The 24,730-nt window shown below is 56.2% G+C and overlaps 1 protein-coding gene and 1 long non-coding RNA gene across 4 annotated transcripts; one reads left to right on the top strand and one right to left on the bottom strand.

Annotated features, from left to right (window-relative positions):
* The first annotated feature begins 6,306 nt into the window (after nucleotides 1-6,306).
* On the top strand, nucleotides 6,307-10,063 carry LOC133280098 (uncharacterized). 2 transcript variants are annotated; one of them, XR_009747067.1, is made up of 3 exons: nucleotides 6,307-7,758; nucleotides 8,458-8,551; nucleotides 9,347-10,063. It is a non-coding gene; the product is annotated as an uncharacterized LOC133280098 (long non-coding RNA). The 2 variants fall into 2 exon arrangements; XR_009747066.1 differs by having other exon boundaries at nucleotides 8,458-8,628.
* On the bottom strand, nucleotides 10,038-17,975 carry CSPG5 (chondroitin sulfate proteoglycan 5). Of its 2 annotated transcripts, none has more exons than XM_061474466.1 (5): nucleotides 17,682-17,975; nucleotides 14,843-16,091; nucleotides 13,535-13,723; nucleotides 12,685-12,757; nucleotides 10,038-10,610 (listed from the first exon to the last, which is right to left on the bottom strand). In XM_061474466.1, exons 1-5 carry the CDS (start codon nucleotides 17,743-17,745, stop codon nucleotides 10,443-10,445), a joined length of 1,743 nt encoding a protein of 580 aa, XP_061330450.1. In that variant the 5' UTR covers nucleotides 17,746-17,975; the 3' UTR covers nucleotides 10,038-10,442. The 2 variants fall into 2 exon arrangements, with proteins under 2 accessions (XP_061330450.1, XP_061330451.1); XM_061474467.1 differs by lacking the exon at nucleotides 10,038-10,610 and adding an exon at nucleotides 11,203-12,142.
* Nucleotides 17,976-24,730: the final 6,755 nt, after the last annotated feature.

The raw sequence follows: 24,730 nt of genomic DNA, 5'->3' as shown, positions 1-24,730 counted from the left end.
TCCTCTCCAGGCTGAACAAGCCCAGCTCTCTCAGCCTGTCTCCATAGCAGAGGTTCAGATATATTATATGGCAGATATAATATGCCACGGGGCAGTGGGATACTTCAGAGGGGTCCATTACTCTTTTAACATTTCCTATTACATTATTAGCACATTTGAGTGCTACTGGACATTAATTTGGCTCTCTCAAAGAACAAGCCACAGCAGTTCCCAGCTAGCAGCTGAGTTGTAGCAGCAAATTTAACCACAAAAATCCACATTACTTAGCATTGCTTTTTGTCCCTCATAACCAAATTTGCATTTTTTGTCACTTTCCGTTTCATTGCCCCACCTAAGCATTTGTAACCTTTGATTCCCATAATGTAGACACGTATTGCCAGGCAGAGGGGAAATGTGCTGGTGTGCTGGCTGTCCCTGGGGGCCTGGAGGGAGGATGCACCAGCCTGGCACTGTCTTGTCCGCTGCAAGCATTAGGGGGCATCAAACGATGCTAATAAATGGCGAGCATGGAGCAAGAGAGAGGAGATGCCTGTAGTTTAGCGTGAGGCTCTTCAGAACCACGAATTATCACTGCTGAAGGTTTAGGTGGGTTTAAGAGGGCGAATCAATGGGGAAAGGTGACAAGTCCGTGGCAGAGAGATCTCCTGAGGGGAGGAGGAGATAACCTCCTATCAGTAACCACTGACTTGGGAAGTCCCTGGGTTGCAAAGTATTGGGGCCTTGGAGAAGAGCTGTGGGGACAGAACTGCTTGCCTTAGCCTTGTTCTTCCCTCACACTCTGGTTAGGATAACTGTTGTACAAAAGGCAGTGGGCTGTATGAATATTTGGTTGAGCCATTGCAGCTGTTCTTCCCTCTTTATTTCCAATCATACAGTGTATGATCTGTACACTCTACTATCCTGTCCTCCATCACTTCTTCAGAGGATTTGGGAATACGCTATCTCAGCCAGGTCCCAGTGCAGTCCCTGGGATATCCCATCTGTAATTTCTCTTCCTCAAGAAGCCCTTTGCTTCCTGTCTTTTAACCAGTTATTTAGCTGTGAAAGGACTTCCTCTCTTACCCTTTGATGGCTTCATTTCTGTAAAAGCTTCAGCTGAAAGCTTCTTTAAAAGTCCAAATCACTTTGCTTTTGTTTTCCTACCCTTTCACAGAGCTGGGAACCTGGGTCTGGTCTCAGGGAGTCCAGTAACCAGCTGAGTCCCCGCTCTGTGTTGGTGCAGCCAGAGCCTTAATTCCTTTGCCACCCTTTGAAATAGTCTGGCTCCTGGCCTTCTAGTTCCCATGGTTTGTCTGCAGAGCCCCGTTCTGCAGCACAGATGCCAGCAAAGGGAGTTCACAGTCAGAGAAGAGCCTGGAGATGTTCCTACCTGGGAGCTCCCCATCAGGCTGCATCTGTGTGCTAGCAAATATGCCATTTTAAAGCCACCTTTTGTCTGCTCTGTCACATTTCTCCCTCTATAGCACTTTTCTTCTAGTTCCTTCAGGAGCAGCAGAGCCCTAAATGCCTTGTAAATGAAAAGTGAAATCCTCTCTTTTTCTCTTTGCAGTGGGAAGGGGACCAAAACCACAGGCAAAGTACAGCTGCATCTCTCAAAACACCTCTTGTCCTTCTTAATATACTCCTTCTCACATTTCATGACTTGTTACTGCGAGAAGGCAGTGAGAATTTCGCCCCTAGAACAGTTGCCCCTTCCCTCCCATCTGCTTCATGCTTATTTGCAGTATTTACAATGCAGCAAACCTTGTAAGTATTGCGTAGTGTAGCCATATGGCATCCACAGGTAACAATGCTACTTACAATTAAGCTCCAATGCTATGTCATACCAGTGGGTAAAAAGCAATTCATGACCAGGAGTAGGAAAAAAAAACCCAACTGAATCAATCAAAACAATTAATCTTGCAGTATTTGAGGTAATTCCCAAAAGCACCACAGGGAAAGTTAACTAAAAGCACTTGGCTTCTCAATGGGGGTGCAGGGAAAATGATTTTTAAGAAGAAGGCACTTTGATTTACCTCCTTTGATTATTCCTTCCTGGTGACAGAGATGCCTGCGTTACTTATTGCTGAGCTTTCCAGGATATTCCCATCCCTTTGGATTTTAATGCACAAATCAAATTACACCACAGCAAAAGGAGCAGACCAAAGCGGGAGGGCTTTCTTGTCTTCCCATAACGCCGTTGTTGCTGATAGAATGCTAACTGCTTTAGTAATGCTTTGAGTCATAAAAGATCATTAGTGCTTTGAGGCCAGAGAAGGTTAATAGGAGAGCAGATGTTGGGCCGAGTCAATGGCTGGGTAAGAAAAGAAACAGGCAAGTTGTCCCTTTAACTCAGCTTGTGTTCGGGGGATAAATTCAGCCCACTCAATGCTGTGACCTTGACACAGCAAAAAGCAGCTGGAAGGAATAATGGATGAGCTCAACCAGGTGCTGGAGTTCTGTAAAGAAATGCATGAGACAGGCTTTGAAAAGAATTTCTAAGCCACTGGGTCCCTCCCTGTGACAGTCAGTGGGAAAGGGAACCTGGAGCGTGGCAGAGCTGTTCTCTGGAGATGGCTCCTGCTATTGTCACTGTTGCTTGGATGTATCACCCTGTTACTTGGACATGTCACCCTGCCATAATGTCACTCCTCACCCCTCTGCCATTAGCAGTGCTCTTTTCTATAGGAAAACTAGGGGGAAACTGGTTTATTTTGGTTGTGCTAGCAATGCAGACATCTGACTTATTTTTGTTTGCCTATGCTTTGCAGATGAGCAGCAAACACCAAAGTGGGTTATGGTGAGCTCCTAAATTCAGCCATCACTTCTTGTGTTTGTGTTTGGCCCTACTCCTCACACCTTTGGAAGCCAGCAGATCTCCCCTGTGCCTGCTGGACTTGAGGGTCAAGTATTATACCAGATGTGGGGGTCAGGTATTAAACCAGCCAGCACACCTCACCATCTTCCTTGGGGACCAGCTCAGAAAAGCAGAGGGTAAAATAGCCCAGTAGCAACCATGGAGAGAAAAATGCTGGCTTCCATGTTCTCATCTCCTTTAGTTTGGCAGCGGTTGGGAAAAGTGCTGCTGGTGAAACAGAATCCCACAGGTACTTACAAAGCCTCTACTCTGTGATTCCCCTAGGCCACAGATCATAGAGTCATAGAATAGTTTCGCTTGGGCTGTAGGGACAAAGCACCAGGGAGGAGACAGGGAAAATAAATATGAATTTTGATGCCTGAGGACATGGTAAAACAGTTGGGACACCTGAGTTGCCTTTAAAAGACACCTACAGAAGAAAAACGCAGAACAGCATCAGTGCGTTTTGCCTTCTCCTTACCCTGGTTGCAGGAAGTCAGATACACTGTTCGGGGTGGAGTTAGTCTCACATCTGAGTATTCATTGTCCTGCAAGGTTTTATGGGGTATTGATACAACTGGGAAGGAAGAAATATAAGCTAAATAGACAAAATAGATAGAAAGGGCAATGACTTTTATTCTTTCCCTTTTAAAATGCTATGTTTTGCCTGTTTGTATCTGTATATACATATATATCCCCTTGTGTGTGTAGCAACTGTTAAAAACATAGAACACTATTACGAATTACCATTCTGTCAGCCCCAGTGAACAGAAGACAAAGCTCATAAACCTGTTCTATAGAGGCAGAGGCAGCAGCTCTGGCTGAGGGATGGAAGAGCAGGCCTGACATTTTTGATGAGAAAAGGAGCAGAAGCATCGCAGGATCACTGAGCATAAGACTGGAGGGACCTGGAGAGGTCGTGTAGATAGAGCAACACCTGCCGCCAGGCAGAATCAGCTTGACTGAAACCTTTCTTGACAGCTGTTTGTCCAACCTGTTCTTAGAAACCCTCAGAGACAGTGACTCTGCATCCTCTCCTGGCATTTCTTTCCGGCACCTCATTACCCCCACTTTATACACTGGCTGCTAATGTCAAATGTAAGCATACTTTGCTGCATTTAACCATGCTTTGTTTGCTGATTGTCTGTGGCTGTGAAGAGTAATTTATTGCATTCATAAAGCAAGTTAAAAAAAAAAAGAAGAAGAGGATTTTTGATTCGATTCTCAGGTCACCTTTAAAATTCCTTTTACCATTTTGAAGCAAAATGCCTGCTGGCTCTCCGTGAGGGGTCTCCAGGCCTTTTCCAGCAGAGACTGAAAAATCCCTGGGAAACATGCTGAAAGCAGCAGGGATGTGGCAGCAAAGTCATCTCAGAGGGGAACTGTTGGGATCCTGAGGATGGTTGCAAGCAAAATGGGATGAAGGCACGCAGAGAAAATGCTGTCCTCCTCTCCCAGATGCAAGTTGTTGGGCTCACTAAAGACACTGCTATCCGCCAGATCCTCTGCCCTTTCAATCCACCATGACCTCCTCATCCTTCACACTTCTTATCTGTGCCTCATTTTGCCCCATCCTCTTTTTCTTCTTGCCTCTCTGATAAGCCCTTTGCAATTCTTCCTTCTTATCCACCCAACTCTCACTCAGCACTCTCCAGCAGCTCCTTTTTTCCTACCCTCTCCTATATCTCACATACAACATCCTCTCAACAGCCTGAGGATGATACAGACAGCTTCAAAGATCCACTTCTCCCCACATCTGTATCCTTGGCCTGAGTCACCATGCAGAAGATAGAGCCCTAAAGCTATGCAAGAATTTCCGTATCTTCTCCCAAATCCTTCCTGAAATCTCCTCTTTTCCAGCATCTGCACAAAACCCCAGCAAGTTTGGCTCATCTTGTGCTAAGCCCCACTGTCTGCCATGCCAGCCAGTATTGTCTCACTGTTTCTTTGTACTCATCTACCCAACAGATTGTCTCCATCTGCTGTCTCTTGCCTTGCAGTTAAATCCTGAGTACTCTAAAGCAAGAACCATATTTTTATGCTTCCTTTTTGTAGCACCCAGCAAAGGGCGAGCTTCATTGAAGACCAAGATTCCCAGGTGCTTGTGCAGAATGACTTCTAATCCATTTAATATATGCAAATTGTATATGTAGATCTAAGCAATATTCCTGAATCAACAATATTGGGGCATGGCAGAAGCAAAAAGCCAGACTTGGCTTACCCTTCTGCCCCACCTCTGTCTGTGCAAAGAAGTGGTACACTGGAAGACACAGAATGGCAGAAACCAGAGCTGAGTGGGATGCAGGGGATCAGCACTCCCAGCGCCTCACCATGTCAGAATCAGCAGTTCTTGTCAGCCTGAGATGGATCTGATCTGCTCTTGGTGACCTCTACAAGGAGAGCTGCCCATCCTCCCCTGCAGTCTGTCCTGTGGTTCTTTCTCATCACAGGTAGGAAATACTTCCTCATGTCTCTCCAAACTATCTTTTCTGGCAAATGAAGTTCATCATTTGACATTCACCCTATTTTGGGGCATCTCCTGGCATTCCACCACAGACCTTGGTTCTTCCCAGCCTTTTTGAAGAAGCCCTTACACCTTTTGAGACTGTTCTCATGGCTCCCTTAGTCATCAGTTCTCTACACTGTTTACCCCACAGAGGCTGTCTTTTCTGGATCTCTCGTCTTGCCCCCCTGCACCTTCTCCTGTGGGCTGCATCTTCCCTGAAGTGGCATGCCCCAAACTGGAGCTGGGCTTGTAAAACCTTATCCATCCCTTGTGCTACCTGATAGGTCTGACGTGGCTTTAACTGGTTTTCTAAGTACCATAGGATGAAGTTCAGAAAACACCTACCCAGTCTGGGAACGCTATTTATTGCAGTTAACACTCTCCCAGTGGAGAGCACAAAATCTTGCTCATTGTGGTAGGCAGCTGCTTGCAGTTGATATTTTTAAAGACTGGCTTCAGAAAAAAAATAAACAGTGAAACCCTTGAGTTCTCAGCCTCTGTCAGCAGCCATCCTTCTTCTCAGGGTCTGCACCAACACTCCCTTGCTCATTCTCATCCTGTAGTCTTTTCTTCTTCCACTTGAAGAATGATGCTCACTATTTCCATCTCAATTTGTGCTTTGGCCTCTCTGATGTTTCCCCACATGCTTATGCTTCTCTTACAACTGTCCTTAGTAATTTGACCTAGTTCCCACTTTCTATAAATGTTATTTTTTTTCTCTTGAGCCTGAGGTCAGTGAAGAGCTTGTGACAGAGCCAAGCTGGTTCCTACTACATTTCCTACTGGGTTGGCTTGTATGTGTGTTGTTTGCACCATTGCTTTGAAGGACCGCCGGTTTCCTCGGCTCCTTTCACCTTTAAATGTGCCTCCCATGAGATCTTACTTACCCATTCTCCAAGTGCCTCAGGGTCCTTTCTCTTTATTTCCCTTTTCTTCCACGTCCCTTCATGAGGCTTGTGAGCTCGGTCACCCCACACTCGGTCTTGGCCAATTTGCCTCCTGCCTTTAAGTTTCAATTCAGTCTTCAGTCGATGGCTGTGCCCTACTCTCTTCCTCTCTCAGCAGAACCAGTTAACCCAATGTCTCTGCTGGCCAGCGTGGCACAAAGCAGTGACAAACAGGGCCTGCCATGGCTAAAGCCATCCCCAGAGCTTCCCCAGTGTCAGCAAACGCATGCCCAGCTGTTCTTTCCCACACTGAGCATTTCACAGTTTATGGAGCTAAGAGGATTTTGCTTTTCTCCTCTCTTTAAATCCAGCACAGGGGCAGTTTAGTACTGGATTCACTCCCTGTTACAATGAGAATAATGGAGTAATTGCTGTTTCCCATCACAGAATACTCATGATGCTTTCTAGCTATGCAAACACCAGGTAAAAGGTCCTACAAGCCAGGAGGCAGCCCAGCTGCTTGGTGTGTGTAAACCCAAGCCAGCAAAGAGATGGTGCTGGAGGGGACATGGGCACAGCGATCCCACCTCACTAGCTCCAGGTATGAGACAAACCTCCAGCTCCTGCTCCCAGGGAAAGCTCCCAGCTGCTCAGGGAAGGACAGCCAAACCCACACGTTTGGGAATGGGAAGAACGGGTCCCAGAGAAGCAGCATCCTGCACCAGGGGTGTTGAGACCGCTTGGGGTGCACACAGCCTGCCAGGACCACAGAGCTGCCGTTCTGACCCCTTCTCCTTCCTTCTCTCTGCCGGCCAGGGCTCGACCGGTGCACTGAGACTCTGGCTGTTTTGTTCCAGGCAGCCGGAGCTCATCAAGAGGAAGAAAGGCGCCTTGTCTTGGGGTTGTGGCTCTAATCCTGTTATGTGTCTGCAAGAGAAAAGAGGATGACCGAGCGAGGAGGACAGACCCGGTGCCGCCGCCAATTCCCATCCCTTTGCACCCCGCATCCTGTGCCAGCCCTTGCCCAGCCACAAAAGGCCGCCTCCCCTCCCTGCAAACTAACCAAGCATTTAAATTTAATAGCGGTCTGCAGCCCCACCGTTTCACAGTGATTAGGCCTTTGATTAAAATACCATGTGTTGCTTGGCTGGCTGGGAAGCAAATTCCACCCCAGGGCCCAGGAAATCAGCTCTGGTGACTGGCACATGGCACAGAGCGGATGCACTTTGCTGTCCCTTCTGCTCTCTCTGTGTCAGACGATGTGCTGACAGGGAGCCTGGCCCCTCTGGTAACCCCAATGCACCCGCGTGTGCAAACCATGCTCCTCCTTCCCTCAGTGCTCTGGCAAAGCCGGAGCAGGAGGAGAGCCTGAGGGCTGGGAACATGCTGTCACCCAGGGGGGGAAACAGAGGCACAGCAAGGAATGCTGGCCCCAGGGCGAGAAGGGGCTCTGGGGTTCATGGGCAGCTGGAGTGAGATGGGGGACAGAAGCTGTGTCTTCATGCAGGAAGCAGGAGCGCACCGGGTAGGTGAGTAGGGTCCGAAACAGGGGGAACAGCAAGGAGGGGAATTACGGGAGTCAGACTGCTACCCTGTAGCAGGGGGACAGGGGGAATAAACACCCTCTGCTCTTTTAATGTGTGTGTTTTGACCAGGAGCATCCTTAGACCTGCTTAAATCCTTGTGACCTGATTTTGCCCTCAATCCGCATCAGTCCCTGCAGCCTGTATGGGTGAGTAGCTGCAGATGAGACTACTGAGGGGTAGTACCCCTCTCCTTGATTCCTTGGTTCCACCTGTTCCTGCTCTTAAACAAGGGGTTATCCCTGAGGAGTTACCACCGCAGCTTTGTGGAGATGCTGTCCCCTACTGCCCACTACACATCAGCCATGTGCTGGGCTCATCTGGAAGGATGAAAAATCAGTGTCCAAGGACAGGAACCCCCAGTTGCCACTTTGCTTATCTGGGACACTCCCAAGGTGGGCACCTCTGTGTTGAGCCAGGGCAGATCCTGATGGATGGGCTGTGCTGGGATGGATGGGCTGTGCCTCACCTCCAAGCAGAAGAAAGAGCAGTCCCTCCAAATTATCCAAAGGGGTGATCCCATCTCCAGGCAGGAGACCTGCCTACTTCTGGACAGCAAAACAGGGATGAGGTTTCTCTGTCTGATCAAGGGAGCAGCATTATGCTGACTGCTTCTTCCCTGCAAAGAATTTCTTCTCTCCCCAGACAGCATCCTGCTGGACCCACAGCCACCATGAGGAAGGATCCCAGCCAGGAGGAGATGATTTCCAGAGCCCACCATGCAGCCACACGTTTGCCGGTTGGTCTCACTCTTTGGCTGCTGTTTCCCTGTATTTGGTTCCACCGACTCCCTTCAAGGGCAGCTGGAGAAGCAAGGTGGCCACCCCTATCCCCACAGTGCCCCTTCCCTCCTCTTCCCCACAGGTATTTCTCACCCACAACCTCATGTCTTTCCCAATTCCTTCCAACATCCCCTTCCTTACACATGGCCATAAACATTTCTACTCCCCTCATTCTTGATACACAAGCATGGGTCCTCTCCCTCCTGTCACAGCAACCCTCATCCCACTCCAGCCCCCTTCCCATCCTGCTCAGGCCCATAGGAAGCTCAGCCTCTGCCCGTGCCAGGACTGCCTTCTTTTCCATGAAGCTTCCTTGGGCATCAGTGTCTCCCCTCCACTCAGCAGAGCTCCTGCTCCCCAATGCATCACTCTCCGCTCAGGCTTGGCTCCAGCCATCTTTTGCTGCTGTGTCTGTGCTGCCCAGGTGCTTTATCCATGGATTTACCTGTCATACAGTTCCATGCTGGAAGGAGAATGGCAAAAAGCATAGCCCCAGTGGTGCTGGTCAGCCACTTGCTCCACTTTGCGTGACCCCCAGGATCATTCGCTGGCTCCCACCACCACCCCTCAGTTTTTAATGTCCCTGAATGAGCTGAAAATTAATCATTTAGCAGCCCACAGAAGGCAACTAAAACATGCTGAGCTGCGGCTTTAGCTCCTACCTGCCCCAGGGAGATCGTTGGCTGCATCCCTAACGTGTGCCACGCTTAATATTGTATGTTGATTAATTGCTTCATTTCCTCTCTCCCGAGGAGCTGTGGGTTTTGGCTTGTGGTTGAATCCATCTCCGGAAGAAATTGGCTCTTGTGGCAAGTGAGACGGAGCCGCAGCCGGAGGGGAGGGCAGTGGGAGGGTGGGGTGCCCTGGGCAGAGACCCCCCTCCACACTCAGTCCCAGGGCAGGGTGAAGGCAATGGGGGCACGGGGCTGCTTCTCATTTACACCAGCAGAAGCAAAGCCAACATTGCCAAAGCTGCTGGGACAGCAGCGCCAGTTTCTTCTCTGAGCAGATGGGAACAAGGAGCTGGGGAGGTGACAACCTTGGGGTGTTTTGGCTGCAGAGCTCAAAATCCCACTGACATCCTGAGCTGCTCCATTGCAAGGAGGCGGCTGTGAGGATGGTGCCAGTGACAGCTTCACCCCCTGTGCACCCATCCCATGATTGGGATGGGGATGGAGCAGCCCCTGTGAGCAGGGAGCAGCCCAGGCACATCCGTCAAACATCCCAGGGGGTCCCCAAGCGTGTCTGGGATGGCAACAACCCACAGGGATCCCGCTCTGGTGGGATGCATTGCGCACCTAGCCCAGCAAAGCTGGGAAGGTCAAGGAGGGGGGACCAGGCACACGCCATTCTCCCTGGGTGATGCTCAGATGGGACCCTTGGGAAGCAGGGAGTGAGGAGATGCGGTCTCTGTGTCAGGAGATCACTGGCGAGAGGCTTAACTTTAAAAAAAAAATGGTTTATTTCAAGATCTTCCTTCCCTTTTTTTTTTTTTTTGTTGTTGTTTTTACTTGTATTTCAAAAAAAGTGGGGCAAAGTACAAAAAAAGTCAGTTGCAGGACAGCAAAGGTTTAGAAATCACAGCGCTGAACTAACCCAAGCGAGATACACGGAGCACGAACCAAACACCCCCACGACGCGGCCAAAGGCCATGTGCGGCCTTTGGCTTTGTTATTATTATTATTAATTAATTTCTGTTTTCCTCTGTACAAAACACATCAAAGCATGCCACGGAGCGGGAAAATGATACCAGACGGGAGATACCAGACAGGGAGGAGGCAGGAGACGTGTACAGCAGGGGACGGGAGGGCTGGCTCCTGCTCTCGCCTTCTCCTTCTCCTGCCCTGCTCACGTCAGGTTGTTCTGCAGGCAGTTGAGCTCGCTGCTGTCCTGCTCCCCTTTGCTGCTGCTGCCGTCGTGCTTGGGCGACATCGAGTTGTGGATGTTAAATGGCTCCTCGTCCTTCAGGCAGGACTTCAGGGAGTCCTGCAGCTTGTGGGGAGCACTGGGGTCATCCTGCCAGAAGAGATGGGGGGGTCAAGAGATGATCATTACATGGGGGACACTGCTGCAATGGAGGGTGTCTGGCAATGAGAACTGGGTGAAGGCACTGGTGTCCCCACTGGCATCCCAGCTGGGGCTTTGTTTCCTTGCAGGCAGCCCCTGGCAGCAGGCAGGGTTGCCCAAGGGTGACTCAAAATGTCCCCCCATGCAATGCATATCTCAGTACATGAGGAGCATAGAGCTCACAGCATGGGGGGAGAGGGTCATAGAATGATAGAATCAGACTGGTTTGGGTTGGAAGGGACCTTAAAGCTCATCCAGTTCCGACCTCCTGCCACGGGCAGGGACACCTTCCACTAGACCAGGTTGTTCCAAGCCCCATCCAACCTGGCCTTAAACACTGGTGACTCGCTGCCAATCCCCACCACAGATTCCCCACCATGGGGTGCCTCCAGCACCCAAAGCCACTCAAGAGCCATGCTGGCCACAAGAGCCATCCTACCCATCACCTTTCCAAGCCACCCCCACCACCCAGTTTCTCTTCCCATTTCAAGCCTAGCTCATCTCATCATCCCCAGAATCAGTAACTCCCTGAGCAAGCGGCGCTTGGCAGGAGGCCCAAGGGGTTGGATTTATTGCAGTTAATGTACAGCTGTCCCCACCATGCCACAGGCCAGATCCACCTCTTCCCAATGGACACCTCTTCCCGATGTCCCCACACAGCTGCTGGAAGCATCTTCCCCCACGGCTGGGCTGTGCCCAGAGCTTGTCCTACATCCATGGGGAGAGCCACACTGCTGGTGCTGGGGCCAAACTCCAGTGGTGTTTGATAATGTCTGTTCCTGGACAGTCCTGGCGTCACCGTTGGTGCTGGTGGGGTGGGATGAGCTATGGCATGGTGGGCTGTGAGGACAGGATGAGCCATGGTGGTGAGGCACCTACTGGCATTGTAGTGGTTATGGTGCTCCCAGTGTTGCCCTGCAAGTGGCGGACGGATGGAGATACCCAAGGGCCAGTGTCATGCAGCCATGGTCATATGAGGATGGAAACCACCACCTTCTATGCAGTGACGCTATGAGAGGTGCTCAGTCAGTCCGAGGCTTGTGCCATTGGTGCCAGGACAAATCCCATGGGATGAGCACTAAGCTCTATTGCCCAGCAGAGGGGTTGCACTTCATGTCCCCAAAAACCTCTTTCCCAGGGTGTTGACCCCGCTGTCCCCTCCACATCCTCAGTGTGCTGCATCCCAGGCGTGTGTGCCACTGCAGGACCAAGCCCTCCACATCCTGGAGTGGACAAGGGATGGGTCAGAGCCCAGTGAGATGTTGTGGAGTGGCACTGAATTCATCCCAAGGTTCATCCTCTCTGCAGCAGGGAGTGAGCCAGCTCCGGGAGCCTCCTGCCAGGATGGCCAGTGGCAGACGCTATGGCTGCTAAAGGCAGTCGAAAGACAGGGAGAACTGGCGGTGGGTGGGCTAAGACAAAGGCTAGAGGGACCTATGCTCCTCCTCCGGCTCCCGCTCGGCAAAGCCCTTCGCTTCTCTCTGTTCCAATTCGAAAGACAGGAGGTTGGAAGAGCAGCCCTGGGGGATGCCGGCAGCTGCATCCTGACCAAGCCAGCAGCATCCCAGAGTGTTCCATCCTCTGGCATCACCTGCCGCTGCTGGCTGTCATCTGCCAGCCCTGCCCCAGCGATGGCACAGCCAGGGAGCATGGTCTGACAGAGCCATATCGCACTGGCTGTCTCCTCCCTGAAAACGCCGGCACAAGCCACCCCACACACAGAGCCAAAGCCACCAGGAACTTGGAGGGAAGGGGATGGGGCAGGGGGACAGTGGGATGACAGTGACCCCCAGCCTGGCTTGGGGCCGGTTTGGGTATTTGGGGCAGGACGTGGCACTGCAGGACCTGAAAGTGAAGGGATGGAGTGGTGGCCATGGCAGGACAGGGACAGGAGGGTACAGAGGGATCCGGTGGTGATGCCATCACCCAGGAAGTGCCAGGACCATGGATGGAGGGGGCAGACAAGACATTACTGGACAGATGGACAAGGGTAGGAGGGGACGGTGCCAAGAAGCCTCCTTACATTTGGGTGGGAGCCCTCGGCGATGGTGGAGAGGGAGAAGTTGTCGTTGTGCAGCTCAGACGGGGTGCGGTATCTAACGTGGGGAGAAGAGAGCACAATGGTGAGATGCCAAGCGCCCCCCATGCCCCAGTGTTCCGGGGTGAACATGGTGTTGGGGGAGATAAATGCTCCCAGCACTGGAAGTCTGCGGGCTAAATGTCCCCAGGAATAGAGGTTTGGGGCTAAATGCCCCCAGCTCTGGGAAGGTGCAGGCAGGCCTAGGCAGGGAAGCAGTGAGGGCAGCCCAGGGCAGGCAGGAGCCACATGGTCCCAGGGCCTGAGAAGGAGACCCATAGGCTGGCAGGGAGCTTTGCTGCTAATTACACTTGGCTCTACCAAACACTAATTAACAGCTCATTAGGGACCCAGGCGGGCAGGGCCTTCTCCATGGCTCCAGGGAGGTGGGTGGGAAATGACCCAAACCTCCACCCATGCCAGCCCTGTCACCCACCCCCCAGCCCTGGCCCCAGGGACACAGTGGGGACCATCTCCAGTGGCCCCCAGGCAGTGTAGTGAGCCCAGCCGGTGGCCCCAGCTCCCAGTGAACCAGATTAACTGGTGCCAGTCGGGAGCAGCTTTAAAGGATTAAACACGGAGCAATAGCCACAAGCCATGTCCCCGCAGGGCAGCTTCCAGCTTTGCCACCCACCGTCACCTTGTCCCCGTCAGCACAGGGGGTCCCACAGACACGGGGATGGGACCGCATCTAGCCAGGATGCTGAGCCCACAGAAACTGTTGCAGCTATCAGGGTGCCACCCCCAGTGGTTTGGGACAGTTTTAGGGGTGCCAGGCTGTCCCTATGGCACTCACTTGGTCTTGCGCAGTTTGCTGTTCTCCGTCTTGAGCAGGTAGAGCTTCTTGGCAAAGAAGACGGTGAGCATGAAGAGCAACAGCACCACGAGGGCGGCCGAGCCCACGGCCACGCACATCACTTGGAAATCGGTGACGATGGCCTCGCAGCGCATACCCTTGTGCCACGTGTAGTCCTGTGTGTTGCACCTGCAAGGGGAGGCGGTTAGGGGACCCCCACCCCAAAATGTGGGTCCCAAATGGTGGGGGACACCAGCATCTGTAATGGGGGAGATTATGGGCATCTGATGGGGGGGTGAGGTTAACAGGTCCCTGAGGAGTGTGACCCCTTGGGGTCTGTGCAGGGTGATGCTCGTCTCCCACACCCGTGTTTCCCAGCCCTGCTCAGCCCCAGCAACTGCCCAGTGGGGGCAGTTGGGGACACCCGTGTCCCCCCCATGCAGGCGGGCTCGGTGCCAGCCACACGACACGTGCTGAGCCGTGCAGCACAGCCGGCATCGGCCCTCCCTGGGTGCAATCTGCCAGGGACGATTAGCGCGGCAGCCCCGGAGCCTGCATGGCCCTGACCTAATTCCTGCCCAGTCGCCACTCGGGAGGCAGGGAAAGCCCCTCTGTGTCCCAGGGGAATGGGGCTGCAGGGGCAGAGGGACCTGGATGGGGGTGTACAGGGACAGAGCCTGGGAACAGGGTGCAGGGTGATGGAGAGAGTGGGAATAGGTGCATGGAAATGGAGACTCTGGGGATGGGATATATGGGGATGGAGAGGCCAAGCATGGGGTGCAGGGAGAAGGAGAGCCTACGGATCGGTTGCATGGGGGATTGAGAGCTCAGGGATGGGGTGCATGGAGTTGAAGGGCCCAGGGATGGGGTATGGGTGGTGGAAAGCCCAGGGATGGGATGTGTGAGGATGGAGAGCAAAGGATGAGGTACAGGGGATGGGGAGCCCAGGGATGGGCTACAGTGGTGAATGGAGAGACTGAGAATTGGGTGCATGGGGGACAGAGAGCACAGGAATGGGATGCTTGGAGTTGGAGAGCCCCGGGATAGGATATACAGGAACGGAGAGCCAAGGATGAGATGCAAAGGGTTGGAGAACCAAAGATAGGGTGCAGGGGGCTGGAAAGCTAAGGGTAGGATACAGGGAATGGGGAGCCCGGGAATGGGTTGCACTGGGGGATAGAGAGACTGAGGATGGGGTGCATGGGGGACAGAAAACTCAGGGATGGAGCGCATGGAGTTGGAGAACCCAGGAATGGGATGTATGGGAACGGAGAACCCACACAGACCCCCAGGGTCCCCGTCCCTTACCGGCAGAAGGCCCCGTGGCTCTCCACCAGGTAGCACTGGCCGCCATTGTGGCAGTAGCTGGGGACAAGGTCGCAAACGGAGCGGCAGGAGCTGTTGTGCCGCACGTAACCGCTCCGACACTCGGTGCCGTTCTCTGGCTGGCCCCGCTCCCCAGGCCGTGGCCACGCCGTGGGGCTACCCCCCACGACACCGGAGGGCTGTGGTGGGGCCATGTCGCGGTGGCCGTTGGGTCGGGGGTCCCGTGGCACCGGCTGGGCACCGGGTACAGCTGAAGCGGGTGGCCGGTATCCATTCTCGTCCTCCAGCCCCCCGTCTTCCTCCTCATCCTCTTCCTCCTCATCCTCCTCCAGCTCATCCTCCTCATCCCCGTCGGCATAGAAGGAGGTGGTTGGGTAGAAATCAGCTTCGTCGAAGGGTGTGAAGTCGTCATAGAGCTCATGGAGGGCCCATGGCGTGGCTGCCCCATCCTGCTCCCGCTGCCGTGCCGAGCCTGCCGCCCCCCGGCCACCCCCGGGGAAGCCCCCCAGTCCCTCGCCCCCTTCAAACAGGTCGTAGTAGTCGACGTCGATGATCTCCGAGGCCGTCCGGTCGGCGGGCGGCTCGGCCGGGGGCGGGGTGGTGGTGCCGGGCTCCTGCAGCCAGGTCAGATCCGTCCAGCCTCGAGCCCCCTGCGCCGGGGCCGGGCTGGATGCGGCCTCCCGGATCTCCGGGGGACGCCCCGAGTCCCCCGTGGCTGCCGGCACGGGGCTGGGCTCACCGGGCACCGGGATCCGCGGCGCGGCCGAGCCCGCGGCCACCAGCAGCAGGTCGGACTCAGCCGAGTCGGTGGCGAGCTGCGGGCCGGGGGGGCTCGGCGGGGCGGCCGTGAGACCCCCGAGCCCCGCGGGGCTGCGCAGGGAGGCCTGCGTGGGCCTCTCACCGCTCCCCGCCTCCTCGGGGCTGCCGAGCGCCACCGCGGCCCCGTCCCCGGGCCAGGTGACCGCGGCCTGGCCGTCCTCCGCCGGGCCGGTCCTGGGGGGCAAGGCGCTGGCGTCACCCTCGCCCGCGCACCCCGCGCACCCCTCCGGCACCGCCGCCGCGTCCGTGGTGGCTGCTGCGCCCACCCCGGGGGGCTCCAGCTGGGGCCCCGCCGCGGCCCCCCCGGCGCTGGAGTTGTTGCTGGGCCCCCCCAGGGGGTCTCCGCTCACCGGGTCCCACCGCGAGCCTCGCCCCTCGGCCTCGCTGGCGTTTTGGGGGGGCCACTCAGATGCTGGAGGGGGACAAGGAGAGGAAGAGGTGTCAGAGGTGCCCCCCACACCCCTGGCGGGGCGCGTTGTGTCCCTGCCTGCTCGACCTCAACCCCCCCGCACCACGACAAGGCATCTTTTGGGGGGGGGGGGGGGGGGGTTGCACCCGAGTCTTTTACAGCCTCTCTTGGGGACCAAAGGGACAAACCCTGCAGAAGCCCCCAGCGCTGTGTGTCCCCCCGTACCCATGACAGTCCCATTCATCATCCCCAAACTCTGTGACATCCCCCACCATGACACAGCCCCACCTCCAAGCCAAGCTGCCCCCGGTCCAGACCCCCCAGCTGCCCTGCAAGGGGATCCAGCCCCTCCTCTACTTCCTGCATGTGCACATGCACACCCCGCGCACATCGTGGGATCCAGCCCCCCCACAATGGGATCCTGCCCCCTGCAACAGGATCTTGCTCCCCCTGCAATGCAATCCAGCCCCCTACAAGGGATCCAGCCGTCCTTTGGTTCCTGTAAGTGCACCCCATACATATAAAAGGGAATCCAGCTCCCTGCAACGGGATCCACCCCTCCATCCCCCGATCCTCCCAAATAGGTCCACCCTTCCTCTGGTTCCTGCATAGGCACCCACTACACACAATGGGATCTATCCGCCTCTAAACGGGATCCAGACCCTGCAACAGGATCTAGCCCCCCCCGGCAATGAAATCCAGCCTCCTCACAAGGGATTCAGCCCTCTCTGGTTCCTGCACATGCATCCCATGTATACAGCAAGATCCAGCTCCCCCCTCTTCCCCTAACGGGATCAAGCCCCTGCAAAAGGATCCAGCCCCTCCTGCAAAGGGAACCATGCCTCCTCTGGTTCCTGCAAGTACCCACAACCGGATCCAGCCCCTTCAACGGGATCCGGCCCCTGCAGCAGGATCAATCCAACTGCAAGGGGATCCAGCTCTCTAGAGAGGGATCCAGCTCCCCCCTATCCCCGCAATGGAATCTAGTCCCCTGAGAAGGGGATCCAGCCCTCTCTGGTTCCTGCAAGTGCACTCCATAAATCGCAAGGGGATCCAACCCCTGCAAGGGGAGCCAGTCCCTCCTCTGGCTCCTGCGGATGCACCCCATACATACAAGGGGATCCAGCCCCTCCAACAGAATCAAGCCCGCCGCTACAAGAGTACCCGGCCCCATTACGGGGAGATCCAGCCCTCCCGAAAGGTATCCAGCCCCCGGCAAGAGGATGCAGCCCTTCCCTGGCTCCTGCAGATGCACCCCACACATCCAAGGGGATCCAGCCCCTCCAGCAGGATCAAGCCCCCCCCCCCAAGGGGATCCAACCCCTGACAAGGGGATCCAGCCCCTGCAAGGGGACAGAGCCCCGGCAAGGGGACACCCCCCCCTTCCCTGCAGAGGAATGCAGCCCCCGCCCGGGACCGCGGAACCCCCGCTGCCGCCTGGGACCCGCCCCCCCCCCCCCCGCCCTCCTACAGGTGACAAGCCCCTGGGCGTCGGACCCGACCCCCCCGGTCCCCGGTGCAAGATCCGGCCCCATGCCGGGGCGCAGCCCCCCCGTGCCCCCTCCCATCCCCATCCCCATGCTCGGTACGTACCGAGGGCGCCGATCGCCAGCAGCAGGGCCAGGGCCCGGGCGGTGCGGGGCCGGGCGGGGGCCATGGCGGCATGGAGGGACCCGCGGCTCCGCCACCGGGGCCGGCACCGGCAGCGGCTCCGCCCGCGCCCCGCGCCCCGCTCCGCGCCTCCCGCCGCTCCGCGCCGCGCCGAGCCGGGGGGGCCGGGGGAGGCGGGAGAGGGCGGGCGGGAGCCGCCGGCTCCGCCCGCGGGACCGGGGATGCCGCCGGCAGCACTGGGACGAGGCAACGGAACCTTCCCGGCGTCCCGGGGGAAACATCCCTGCACCCCCCGCAACAGGAGCCCTTCCCTGAGCCCCCCCCCAACTGCTCCCGCACGGAGGGGGCATCCCTGCACCGGGACCCCGCTGCACCGGGATCCCTCGCTGACCTCCCAGAAACTGCCCCTGCATCAGGATACAACCCCCAAGAACCGGGATTCCTTACTGACACCCCCACCGCCCCAAATGTGATGTATGGGGGGCATCCCTGCCCCAGCACTGGGACACCTCCCCAGCACTCCCAGCCAGCCCATTGAGCCCCCCAAGCTGCTCCCCCCAAACCCCACCTGCACCAGGATCCCATGTTGACCCGCCCCCCCCCCCCCCTAGATTTGCTGCTGCATGGGGGGGAAGTCCTGTACCAGCACCGGGACACCTCTATCAGCGCCAGCACTTCTCACTGCTCGTGCATGGGGGTACACCTGCACTGTACCATCCGCTCCCGCCCCGAATTCCCCCTCAGCAACAGGGCTCCTCATTAGCACACACACATTCCCCTTCCCAAACGCTTCTCCTTGCTCCCAGCCAGCACAGGCCTCCCCCCGACCCCCCCAAACTGCTTCTGCATGGGGGGGGGGGGGGGCACAGCCCTGGCAGGTTGGGCTGGGGACTCCCAGCAGCAGCAGGGTGAGGGCACAGCACCAAAATCCATGGTGAGGCTTCACTGCACGAGATTTGGGTGCTGGGCAGGGTCCCCTCCCCAGGCAAATCAGGTCAAGCCCCCCTTGTCCCCAAGTGGGCACCCCACAGCCACGGTGCCACTTCCCAGTGCCAAACTGGTCCAGATGCTACTGGTGCATCCATCACCCATGACTCCCTCCATGTGGGCACCATGACGGGCTGAAGGTGCAGGGAGGGGTGAGGGCACGGGGTGCAGGCAGGGGGCTGTACCCGCTGTGGCAGGGGGTACGGGCAGGGCGCTGCTCCAGGCCGCGGCCCGGTGTGGTGCAGGAGGGCTGAGCCGACACAGCGGCCGGATGGAGCAGGCAGAAAAGAAGCCACGCAGACGTGACCGGCCTAAAAATGGGCCAGGGCGAGCCCAGAGGGGCTGCGGGCAGGCAGCGGGCAGAGGAGGGTGGACAAGCACACACTGGAGAGCCAGGCATGTGCACAGCTGGGGGTACACCCATGGGACCTCCCGGACCCCCCACGCATGGGGGGCACCCTGAGCTGCACGGTGAGGGGGGGTGTGTGTGTGTCAGCCTGGACCCATGCACTGGAGAGTGGCTGTGCCACTGCTGTCCTCTGCACCGTTCACCCGTCCCCACCTCATCCTCACGGGGCTGGGGTGAGCTCCCGGCTGGAAGAGGCTTTCCAAGGTCACCCATGTCCTACTCCACCCACAGCACAGGAATGTGCCAGCCATGGCGGCTCCTGCATCCCGCGGCACAGAAGGATGCTCGGGGCAGGCTTTGGGGAACAGGGGGTGCTCCTGGGCGACCCCATTTCAGTACTTCCCAGTCTCTGTGTGAGACCTACATCAGCTAAGCTGTGACACACGCTCCCCCCATCCACTGTGCACCCCATCCCACCCCAGCCCCCACAGAGGGGCAGCCATGGGGGGGGGGTGTGCTGCAGGGGCTGGGGGTGCTGGGCTGTGGGGGAGTGTGGTCCCCTTTTCCCCCCAGCATCAGCAGCCGTGCCTGGCCAAGCTCCCTGCGCTGGGAACAAGCGCTGCTCTGTCCCCTCTCAAAGGGGGATTGAAGGGGCTGCACCTGCTTAATATTCCCCGTGCTTCCGCCCCTGGATGCGTTTCCAAGGGGACCAGCCGAGGGGCCGCTGGGATGGATGGGGGGACACAGCCTTGACAGCCGGGGAAAAGGGTCAGGAAGAGGCATCGGGGTCCCATGTGCTGCCCAGGGATGGGGGTCCCCCCACTGTGTCTGTGCCATCACAGCAAGAGACCAAGGGTGGGATCCTGGGGATGGGATGGTGCTGAGGAAGCCACATGGGGCAGGGAGGTGGAGGCTGGGAAGGGCAGCAGCACCCATCCTGCACCCAACCCTTCCCTGTGAAGAGTGCCAGCACGCCGCAGCGATGGCTCAAGGTGTTTATGCTCAAGAGCTTCTCAAGCCCACGGAAGGTTCCAGTGCCCATGGTAATTCCTGGGGGCAGGAAGCTTGTGGGGTTGGCGGAAGCCCTGAGACCATATGGGCCAAGCCCAGCTCAAGCCTGGAGCAAGTTGCCCAGGACCACATCTGTTTGGGTCTTGGACATCCCCATAACTGGAGGCTGCACCAGCCCTTGGGGCGGCCCATGCTGGGGTCCCATCACCCCAGTGTGCTGAGTGCCGCAGGGAGGAGGGACCTTGCCCGGGATCCCATGGGTGATAAGGGGATGTTGGCACCCCCAGCCTCTGTTAGAGGCTGTTTCCCCCCAGTTCTGGAGGATGGAGCCCATCACATTTCCATGCAGACCATGTTCACATGGGAAGAGCCTCCCCCTGGTGCAGGCTCCGCACCCATCCATGGCTCTGTATTAGGCCCCATCAGTAAACCAAGGTGGGCAAGGGGGAACCAAGGGTCTTGCCCCCCTCTTGTGGGCAGAGCTCAGCTGCAGCAACAGAGAGGGGAGGACCAGGGTGGATGCTGTGCTCCAGGCAGGGACGTGCTGGATGATACGAGCCAGCCAGCCAGTATCATCCAGCTGGGGGGTGAATTTTGGAGCCTCCTGCACCCCCAGGACATGCAGTGGGTGAAGCGTGGCACAGCCTTAATGTATCAGGCTCCATCACTGTGCTTAAATTCAGGAGCAGACAAGGCAGCAGAGCGCAGCACGGGATCCAGAGCCATCTCGTGATTCTGATTCCACCACGTTTCCTACAGACTTGTCTCAGATTTGTCTTTGGCAGAGGCAGGAACAGCAACAGAGGCTTGGGTGAGGGGCTGCAGGACAGAGACAGGCAGAGACTGTGTTTGTTTCAGTTTTACACGAGAAACCGAGCAGCAGCTCCCTCCTCACAGGCTGCTGCCGCCAAGTGCATGTTTTCCTGGGGGAGTTACTGAAAACATTGAAGGAGAATTAAAAGATTATGAAACACAGCCACACGGACGGTCTGACTGGGGCATTTCCAGAGCAAATCAGTGTGAGCTCTGTCCCTCTGTCTGTCCTGGGAGCTGATCTCACTCCAAATCCCTTCTCTGCCCAGCAAAGCGCTGCTCATGGAGTCTTGCACTATACTGTGGTCCCCAAAAACCCATGGAGGGGCTTTGCCCCCCCCCCCAGCCCTGCTCTGCTTCATGCTGCCTGCACCGTGGGGAGCACTCGGCTCAGCCCTGCATCCCGGCTCATCCTGATGGGCAGCTCCCAGAGTGCACTGGCAGCCATGGGCCAGCCACACACCAGCACATTCCTCCAGTCAAGGGATCTGCTCCAGCACCCAGCTGGGTGCAGATGACAGGTCTGATTACGGTCAGGGACCCCACGGGGACACACAGGCAGGCTGGAGGAGGCACAGACTGAGCTCCTTTGCATCGGCTGAACAGGGGGAATCAGCTTTGTCCCATATGTCATTGTCCCCATCGACCAGAACCCAGGCAGGATAACAGGGGTCGATGGTGGTGGCAGGATAGGCTTTGGCCAGCACTTCTTCACCAGCTTTTCTTTCCCCCATTATCTCTCCCCAGGCTGCTGCCTGAAATCCTCCATCCTCATCCAGGTATGGGAGACATTCAAACCACCCTTTTCCGGATTTTCCTTAAAGTAACAAGTATTGGAAAGGCACAAAGAAATCACAACTTCAGGAAATGTTGAACTGAACAGACAGGACTGAGGCTGGTGGTTCCTGCCCCAGCTCAGGCACTGCTCACCCTGGACACACGAGCTGTTTCCTCTCTCAAAGCATCCTCCACGGTGAGCCTGAGCCCAAGGTCAATCTCAGCCCAGGCAGGCGGGGCTGTAGTGGGACAGCTTTGCCCTTGATTGGGGCTGGCACCTCCCAGGACACGGCTCCAAGGTGACGAGCGCTGATGCGACACCGAGAGCTGGAGGAAGCCGCTGGCTGCTGCAGCTGTGAGACTTAAACCGAACCTTCAGCATCCCCTGTGCTCCTGCAGGCCCAGCTCCCCCGCTGCCTTCAGCCTGAAGCAGGGAACAAACTCACCCACCACACATCAGTCACACCCCAAACTGCTCCCGACACCGCGATGATCTGAAAATTGCTCTAATTCAGAGTCCTCAGAAGAGGAGCTATGTTTAGGATTGCACGAGCAGCTTGGGGAAGGATGCTGGCAGCATCAGGCAGACACACATGGATCCACCACCTCTGTGCGCCCTGCGGTGCTGCAGCTGGTATCGAAAGACAAACTCCTTGACCTGCACAGGGAGCTGGCATGTTTGATTCAAGAGATTCCGTGTCACAGAGGCAGAGCCACATCAGCCAAGCAGCCACAGCTGGAAGGGCAGAGCCCCCAGCACATTCTCTCCCTGCAACGGCCATTTTCGAGCCTTGTTCCTCTACAGCTGCAGAGAGAGAAGGTGGGAGAACTTTAATGTGGAATGGAAAACCAGAAAGACTGCTGGGTCTGATGGTTTGGATGAACTTAAAGTTCCTGCAGTTCCAATCTCCTGCCACGGGCAGGGACACCTTCCACTAGACCAGGTTGCTCCAAGCCCTGTCCAGCCTGGCCTTGAACACTGCCAGGGATGGGGCAGCCACAGCTTCTCTGTGCAACCTGTGCCAGGGCCTCACCACCCTCAAAGGGAAGAACTTCTTCCTCACATCTCATCTCAGTCTCCCCTCTGTCAGTTTAAAGCCATTCCCCCTTGCCCTGTCCCTTCCTGCCCTTGTCAAAAGCCCCTCTCCAGCTTTCTTGCTGGCCCTTTTAGGCACGGGAAGCTGCTCTAAGGTGTCCCCGGAGCCTTCCCTTCTCCAGGCTGAACAAGCCCAGCTCTCTCAGCCTGTTTCCGTAGCAGAGGTGCTCCAGCCCTTAGAGCATCTTTGTGGCCTCCTCTGCACTTGCTCCATCAGCTGCATGTGCCTTCTGTATGGGTTTGCAGGAATCAACTCTGCTGAGCATCCTCCAAGGACAGAGCTGCCTTTCCCCAGTCCCCAGTGCTAGGACAGAGCAAGGCATTTCCACAGACTGGATCCTGCAGGGATATGGTGGCTCTTTCAACTGCACATGAACCGGTGCTCAGGGAGGAGATGCTCCTCACAGAGCTCCCAGCGGCACCTGGGCTGAACCTTGCGCTGTGGAAGTTGCTGGTCCAGGTTTTTGCCTGCTGGATCACCTGGCAGTGGAGCCCTGCTCCTCCCCATGGCACTCAGTCACCTCAGCACCACAGACCTGGGGGAGCCTACCTTGGTGTTTGTGACCGTCAACACTGCCAATCCAGACCTGGTGCTAGAAACCCAGGAGCATACTAGGAAGGCTGCTGGTTTTGATGGAGACTGGGCTGGGGTTATTACACTTCAACTTGGAAGGACAAAAATGAAGAATTTGGGAAAAATAAAATCCAGATAATCACCCCTGGGTTTCCCATTGCAGCCTCCAGGCAACAGCTCCCAGGGATGCCGAGAAGGATCCCTGAGCAGTGGCGGGAGGTTCCAATGAAATTCCCACACAGACAGCACACATGGGCAGGCAGGAGACAGTGCAGACAAAGAGCAACCCTGTTCCTAGAGAGCCAGGCAGGGCACTGGCTCCAGCACACCCAAGCCGTTGGCAGGTCACCCACTGCCACCGACTGTCTGCGGCACATCGGCTCCTACCAGGATTTGGGGGGGGATTAGCCCATGGGATAGGTGCTGCGTCTGGCACTACCTATTGGGGTTACCCACTTTGTTGCTATAAAACCTGTGGAGTCTGAAAAGGGGTTTCCAGCCTTGCCAAATCCTCCGTTTTAAAAGTTTCTCGTGAGAAAGGCACAGGAATTGAACTAAACGCGTTGGAGGCCAATGCACACTTGCACACCAAAACTCTTTAGGTGCCCTATTAAATAAGCCCAGGGGAAAAAAAACCCAAACAGCTTATTAGGAACCACATGGTGGAGCTGGTATGGCTGGTCAGGACACAGCCACAACAGGGAGTTTTAGGATATTATCAGGAAGCCAAGCCAAGTGCAGGCAGGGGGTGTGAATGCCTGCTGCCGTTCCTGGTCCACTGCCCCATTGCTTCTTGTGCCAACGAGGCAACAGTGCTAAGAAAAGAAACCTGCATGTCCCATCCCTGTCTCTGGCACCATCAGGTTGGATGAAGATATAACCTCCTCTTAGCAGTGTGTATTAACAGGAGGGACAGCTAGTATTTTGAGGAGAGCAGAAAGGTTTGGCACCGAGATGAGCTTCCATACAGCCCAAAAGCACCTTGGCCTCAAAGACGCTACTGCATTGTTGGAGTGGACATTGCACCAGTTTCAAGGGCTACAGGTTAGAGCCCAGTCCTAAATGTGCCTTCCAAGCTTTACTGTGCTCCCATCATAAAGCTGTCAATGGGAATTTGCTCTCTCCAGTCCATCACCGCTCCACACCCCAGCAGCCAAAGTGATCCCAGCCCTTCAGTACTGCTCCCACCCCATCACCAGGACCAGCTGGGGGGATCTAACAGCCATACAGCAAGTGTGGGCCCAAACTGCATCCAGACCACCACCTGGTCAAGGTAACAGCCCAGCCTCAGCCATCTTTGGTGACTGCAAAGCTTTAAAGGCACATCAATAAAAAAAGAAAGCGTTCAACAATTGATGCTATGATTTACCATTCCTTTGTGCTCCTTAGGAAAAAGGTCGAGAGGAGAGGAGGAAAAATGACAA

The sequence above is a fragment of the Pezoporus flaviventris genome, unplaced genomic scaffold (genome assembly GCF_033815535.1).
Source record: "Pezoporus flaviventris isolate CSIRO_AGI_PZ_B2104156 unplaced genomic scaffold, CSIRO_AGI_Pfla_v1 ptg000079l, whole genome shotgun sequence".
Classification (NCBI taxonomy): domain Eukaryota; kingdom Metazoa; phylum Chordata; class Aves; order Psittaciformes; family Psittacidae; genus Pezoporus; species Pezoporus flaviventris.
The sequence above is the reverse complement of the archived record's forward strand: the minus strand, read 5'-3'. Positions and strand labels throughout refer to the sequence as shown.